The sequence below is a fragment of the Stegastes partitus genome, unplaced genomic scaffold (genome assembly GCF_000690725.1).
Source record: "Stegastes partitus isolate 25-593 unplaced genomic scaffold, Stegastes_partitus-1.0.2 Scaffold2237, whole genome shotgun sequence".
In the NCBI taxonomy this organism is placed as follows: Eukaryota; Metazoa; Chordata; class Actinopteri; family Pomacentridae; genus Stegastes; species Stegastes partitus.
The window spans coordinates 60470-67532 of record NW_007579968.1 but is presented as its reverse complement, the minus strand read 5'-3'; the positions used below and the strand labels follow the sequence as shown (position 1 = coordinate 67532).

The following is a 7063-nucleotide window of genomic DNA, read 5'->3' as shown; positions in this document are numbered from 1 at the left end:
CTGATATTTTCTTCTTTAGATGTGGCTGCAGGCACAACTCCTAATTCTCAAACAGCTGTCTCTTCAGTCTCTGATGCAAACCTGATGTTTGAGGTGTGTTCAGAGCTTTAGTTATTTCAAGTCTTCATCCAGACAATTTAAATTCCGTGCTGCTTTTCTTTGCAGAATAAGTAATAGATCCTTGTTTCTCTGTTGTTTGCAGCTCCTGCTGGGCGGGGTGGAGATCGACCAGGACAACAACATCGCCCTGCTTGACAAGGAGATGGCATCGATGAGGCAGGGGCGGACTTTCCTGTCTCAGATCAACGATAACATTCCCAGAAGTCGGAGCTCCATGGAGCAGATGGTGCGGACTCTGGAGGATCAGAGGAGGAAGCCACTGACTCAGGTCCAGTTTGAGAACCTCATCCTGAGCCTGGTGTATTCCGCTTATCAGGCCAAGCATCAGGAGAGAAAAGAGGAACAGGAGGCCTGGGGTGGAGTCCTCCTGCAGCTGGCAAACGTCACGGTGCACGAACTACGTGGAAGTTATCTCTTCAATTATGCTTAATGCACACACTACCATTCTGTTTCAAATGAAAGGTGTATGCAATAAATCATTTGGCTTAAGTCTTACTGTAATGTGCATTTATAACTAATTGCATGTGTGGTCAAAGGTTTGCCAAAGCTTCAACCATGTATGAATGAATAGATTTATTATAGTTATACAGTGGAAAAGCTTCTGCAAGAACGTACACAGTGGTCAGGTTTATAAAAGATTATCTAAGACATTCGTGACACACGAAAACAATCCCTGAAGTTCACCTGAAAACATACAATAACAAAGAAATATATACACAAGGATGTTTTTAAGACCTTGGCTATTTTTCCAGTTCACTTCTTCCTCATTTGAGCTTGTTTTTGTTTAGAAGGGTCAGTCTTGGTCTTGGTTTTGGTTTTGGTCTCAGTTTCTTCCAGAGAAGCTAGTTTTTTCTTGAGCTTTGCATCCACAGCAGGCGCCTTCCGGTCCCTGTTGGAGCGCTGCTGACTCCTCCTCTGTCCTCTCACACTGTCCGCTGAGGTGGAGCTCTCCTGCTGCAGGTTGTGCCGATCACTGATCGGTGACTCGTTCCGGTCCCAGACTAGCACCGTTACACCTGGGAGTGAAAAAGACAAAGAGTTAATGACACACTTTCTCTTGAATTATGTGAATAACTACCACATCCATCAATAATGTGCTTCTGAGGAACTCACCCATGCCAGATCCAATCACATCACCCATCGGATTGAATTTGTTGATCTGTAAAAGCAGGATTTCAGGTCTTAATAGCTACAGTTTCAGTGTTGTGACATGTTTATGGTTTTAAGAAATGATACTCACAGATTTGATCCCCGCAGCAGTGGGATCGTACAGCTGACAGACGAGCTCTGCTGTGTTGGAGTCATAGATGTCGATGGTCCTCTGATCGCCGGTGCAAACCCGGTCATCGGGGTAACGCCCGGCCACAATGAGGTCATACACAGGATGCCACGTGGCCTACACAACAAATGGAACAGTGTCCTATTGTCATGAATGTCATCCTACCACAATAATTACATGAAATTAAATGAAATTTGCAAAAAAAATTTAACTCCATTTTGATGTTATTGGCAGAGCCTTACAGGCATTTGGATGTTCTCTCCAACCATGATAGTAAATGACTTTTTCCAGACACTGATGGTTGAAATGTAGATATTTCAGTCGTATAAATAGGTTGAAATTTAAATTGCACTTTAAATTGCAGTAAAAGGAAGCAGGGGTTTCCTACGTCAGATGACAATCCTGGCTCTGCTTGGCTTCTTTTGCAGGTTGTCCTGTACTTAAATGTGCAGCACATTTCAATTTAAAAAAAAAAAAAAACAAGCGCATCAACATGGCAACACGTGCTGCTGTATTGTCGTAATGGGAAAAATGCTGACAGCTCTCAATTTGGACATGTTTGTGTTTGTGCTTCAAATGTAAAAAATCTGTTCTCCCCATCAGACTGATTGAAGTCATCATCTTTCAGGAAACATTTCCTCAGAACAAGTCAGAGGCTGTGTACAGATCTAGTGAGGAAACACACCTTGATGGGTGTGAGGTGCTGAAACTGTCGGTGCGGGTGCTGGATGATATGTTGAGGCTTCGACCAATCAGGAGACGAGTACACACGGATCTGGTCAAACTGATCTGTGGTGAGCAACTTGGAGCAGTCCAGTGGGTTGAAGTAGGCTGTGAGGAGACAAAAATAACAGCTTTGACTAAATGATTTAAGATTTGCTTTACATGTAGTGGTCAAAGCAGTGTAATGGTACGTTTATAGTTCCCGTTTTAAAATAAGGACAAGATGGTTGCATCGCCTGTCATATTGAACACAGAAATACACAGAGCTCCTGGAAGGCTGTGATGGTTTTCCAGGATATCAAAGCGAGACTGGGATTTCTGTGTAGGATTTCTGGAAAATCTAGATCTTCCTACTGTGTTTGTGCACTGTTAACAGAAAGCATGTAAATATAAATCAAAGGACCTTCACAATTCAGCAGTGACTATTTAAATATAACTCTTAAAGATGCATTAAAAAAGTGAGGATGACAGAGAATCTCCTCGTACAGTCTCTCCCCATAACAAGTATTTGTTGTGAGCACCATTTGTTTCCTGGTACATCTGCAGTTAGTGTGTCAGAATGATGACAACATTGATGTCCCATGGATGTTTGCAGACACACAGACATGGAAAGCATGAACTGGTCTACTTAAAAACGATGGCTAATATTATTTACATTTTCTATAAGCTTATTTGTCTTTTCAAGTTGCATGTAACAAATCCTGTATAGTGCAAATGTCCCAGGGCCTGTAAACTGCATAGGTTTCTAAAAACATTCTAAAACATTAATAATAAAGAAGCTGAAAGACAGTGTTACCTGAGTTGACAGCTTTCTCATGAGGCATTTCATGGAGGAAGCTCTTCTTGTCTTTGATGTTTCTCAGGTCCCAAAGCTTCACCGTGTGGTCGACCGATGCCGTCGCCAGCAGCCAGTCACATCGGGAGTTGAACTCTGCATGAGTCACTTTAGCTTTGTGCAGTTTATCACTAAAAATCTGAAAGAAAACGCAAATCACAACCACAGCGCTCATTCTTTATCTCGTCTTTAATATATGTTTCGGTTTGCAGACGAAATATGACTGATCTTAAATTGATCAAAGGCAATACAAGGCAAGTAAACACACACCTTTTGACCATCCAAACCCCGAAGTATGAGCTGCCCCATGTTGTCTCCGGTCACAAGCATCTGTCGGCTTACAGACACATCCACACAGCAGTACCAATAACTGAAGGAAATAAAGAAGAAGTGCATTTAGTGGGTATAACAAATGGAAACTTAAACATTGATAAAGTTTAAAACCGCAGAACAACAGAAAATCAGTGATGCACCACCAGAAAATTACCAAGAATGCGTTGGATTTAAAAAAAAATGAAAATATTCCATTCATTTTAACAACTGAATTACTGAATGCATTGAATTATTAATACCTTTTTTCTTATACATTTCACCCGACCAAAAAAAAATCAATTTTTTTCATTTACCTCTCATAATATGTAGCCGTGCAGAAAGTTTAAGTTTTGTAACACGAGTACAGTGACATCGTCTCTGACATTCAAATTAATCAAGGTGAACTAAATTCGGTTTGCGCTGCTCACAGCTTTGAGAAACAACATTTAGAAAAATCAAACACAGGTGTCTTTTGAGAAGTGGTGTCCCTGGTACTTATTGTAATCTAAAAATTTCTCCATCAACAGTTTTACTGGAACTACTTTCTGCTAAGGAAAGGAACGTTTTTCCTTTCAAACAATAAAAGGTAACTGAACTTAGTATGAGGTGTCCTTTCCCTTTGTTTTCCATACACCCTGATGGATTTAATTAACAGCTGCATGCTGATAGTATGTTGTGTAAACTATCCTGATTAATGTAGACATTATAACATTTTTCTAAAAGTAATCTTTCAATGGCGTGAGCAACACAAAATTCTATTTACTGCATAGTTTGGGGTAGAGTGATAAAATGCTGTAAAAAGTGTGGTAATACGGACAAAAATCTCTGCACAGAAGGTAGAGATAAATGAAACTACTTTTTTTTTGGTCATTGCCGAGCATCAGTCTTCTCTGCAGTTTTCTCACCAAACATTGTGGTGATCGTGGCCACAGTCTTGGGTTCTGGACAGGAGGGTGGGTGCTCGGCCCTCAAAGCTCTGCATGGTCAGTGTGCCTTCACCAGAAGCCACATAGACTCTGGACAGATCCGTGGGGCAAAACTTCATCCCTCCGATAAAGTCTCCTGCTCCGCTCTGTGCACACAAACACAAATGCAGGCCTATCACAGGGGAGTTATTAGCACTACATGACCAGTGTAGAACCACCTGAGAAGAAGACTGATGCTTGACGGATTGAGCCTAAAATCTGGAACCCTTTTTGATTTAAACTTAGAGGAAAAAAGGGGACTTAGTCTTACTTCAGTGTGTGTGTGTTGGAAAACACTGTTAGAGTCGTCCCACTGAAATCTCGAAGTGCTGTCGTACCCCTCATAGACGAGGTGAACAGCTGAGTGGGATTTAACTGGTTAAACTTCATGTCTGTAACTGAGTCTCCAGGCCCCATCTAAGCAGAGAACCAGTGACAGTGTTGTGAAGCACATCTAAACAGCGACAGCCTGCAAATGTGATCGTCCTTCATCGTAATTTAAAAGCAGTTTGGAGAACGTCTCATACTGTTGGTCATTCAAGAATCAGGTTTTTTTTTAAAATGCAGCAACTCACCCCCTGAATAAAGGTTTTCTTTGTGGGCACCTCAAAGTCCCAGAGATAAATGTCTCCCCCCTTGGAGCCCACAGCCAGAGTGGTGGGCTGAGTGGGATGCCACTCCAGACAGGTGATTCTACGGTCGAAGGGACTAGTCGCACCGTGGAAATGGTAAGACGACAGAGAGCGGACGAAAGGCTCCTGGAGACACTAAAGAGACAACAGAGTTAGAGTTATAACTGCTCACTAACATGCAACGGAAATATACATCTATGAATAAATAAACTCTGAACACAGTGATTTGCTGCATGTGGTGGAGCTTCCTTACAATGAAAGTTACAAAAACGAATGCAGTTAGAGCAAAAAACAAAGGCCACAACCTTATGAATGTTCACATATTAGATTGTTAGACTGGTTCCTCAGATGCACCAAGGAGCATTTTATCCTAACAGTTGTGATGAGGCTACTTTAAACTACTTCAGAGTTAATATGAGGGGTCAGTAGATGATTTAATGAAAGAAGGTTAATTAAAACTACATTCTGCTGCACAAACTTGTATTCCTATTTGACTATTAGGTTTATTTGACCTTTTTATGCCTTGAATTGTTACTTAAATAGAACTTTCTGTTACGTTTAGAAGAAAAATACACCTCTGGATGAACTGCTAGAGCCTCAGACCAAGAGAGTGCTTTTTGCATAACTGTATATTACACACATAATATACTTACAAACTTAAAGACCTCATATGTTGAAAATCTAATTTGTACCCTGTCAACATGTGGTGTTTTTTTTTTGTTTTTTTTTACATGCTAGAGGACACATCAGGAGAAAGTGGGTGGGTCCTTTCTGTATCATTCTTCTTCAGAATCTGTTTCCAGTTTGAACATGCTTGGCTGAATCACTTCAATATTACAGTTAGCCATCGTGTAGCATGTAGAGTAGGGTTACAGTGTTTTAAGCAGAGTTGGTGTGCTGAGCTCCTCTACATAAGTATCTGGATTAGTCCTCAGTATCAAACAATTCACTGGAATCTCCTCTGTGCTGCCAGGGGCTGCTGTGCTACTAACAACAGAGTCTTGTGGCTCATTATAATCTGTCTGATTGCAAAAACACTGAATTTTATAAATAAGATTGACACAGAAACCTGATCTGCTTAATAAAATCAGCATTTTGTCAATAACAAACCAATGGATCAGACTTGTCTGCTGCTGGAGGTGTTGCATGTAGAGTCTGATATACTTTATACAAAGGATGTAGCGTAAATTCTTATTGTTCATTCAGACATATAAATTACTTGGTGCAAAAGCATAAAACTGAATGGGTGAAATAATGCCAGGGGTACACATATTCAGAAAACCGATACAATAACAGTTTGGACCACAGATTCTGTCAATTGATTTTTCTGCAGTTTTCATAAAGAGCAGCAGTTGACAGTTGAGCAGCTGAAATGATAATAATCCAAATGAGGAATACAATATGATTTTGTTTGTTTGTTTTGTTTGTTTTTAGAATGAACATACAGAATAAATTGACTCTAAACTGCTCTCATTCCCTCTGTGATTGGGGGACAAACTTGTTGTCAGTAGCCTGAAGACACATCCTGCTTATCTGCCTGATCCAAAGAGGGGATATGAGCTTTGTGTTAACATGCTGCACATTCTTACATGCATCCACCATAAACACACACTGAGACCGGAAGTATCAGGGAGGTTTTTATGGGTCCAGCAGCTCCTTCCTACCTGTCTCATCTGAGAGTGCAGACTCTGGCCCAGCGTGTTCTTATAAATGTAGTGCAGGATGCTGCCATGCACACCTCTCCTCTGGACTCCTGCAGACTTGACAGGAGCTTCTGCGAGACACACAAACACAATCAAGTCTCATGAGTACATTTCACTCACAGTGGGACTGTATCGATGTTGTCCCAGCAGGACTGCACACCTGATTTCGACGTTTCTCCATCTTTCTTGTCTCTCAGTTTTTTGGACAGAGTCGTCGGAGAGTCGTCGGAAGCTCTTTTCTTCCCTTTTCTCTTGGACTCAGATGCATCTGACTTCGCTGCTTTGCTTTTCATTTCTCCCCTGTTTTGTAAAAAAAAAAAAAAAAAGCAGACAGCGGATTGTTTGAGCTGACAGTGAATCGTGTGTCAGTATGAGCGAGGTTCACACATGTTTCTTACCTGTGAGCTCTCAGTGCTGCAGCTTAAACAGCAGGAACTTCTCTGTTTGCATAACGCAGCGCTACACGTGAATGCTAGTAGCCGCAAATGTGCTTG

At 41.2% G+C, this 7063-nt stretch overlaps 1 protein-coding gene across 2 annotated transcripts; it reads right to left on the bottom strand.

The window, feature by feature from the left end:
* Positions 1–678: 678 nt before the first annotated feature.
* Positions 679–7050, bottom strand: LOC103374394 (DNA damage-binding protein 2-like). 2 transcript variants are annotated; one of them, XM_008304479.1, is made up of 11 exons: positions 6968–7050; positions 6730–6869; positions 6531–6640; positions 4810–5001; positions 4506–4651; positions 3228–3327; positions 2919–3096; positions 2085–2230; positions 1361–1516; positions 1234–1279; positions 679–1136 (listed from the first exon to the last, which is right to left on the bottom strand). In XM_008304479.1, exons 2-11 carry the CDS (start codon positions 6860–6862, stop codon positions 874–876), a joined length of 1470 nt encoding a protein of 489 aa, XP_008302701.1. In that variant the 5' UTR covers positions 6863–6869; positions 6968–7050; the 3' UTR covers positions 679–873. The 2 variants fall into 2 exon arrangements, with proteins under 2 accessions (XP_008302701.1, XP_008302700.1); XM_008304478.1 differs by lacking the exon at positions 4506–4651 and adding an exon at positions 4175–4341.
* Between the last annotated feature and the right edge of the window lie 13 nt (positions 7051–7063).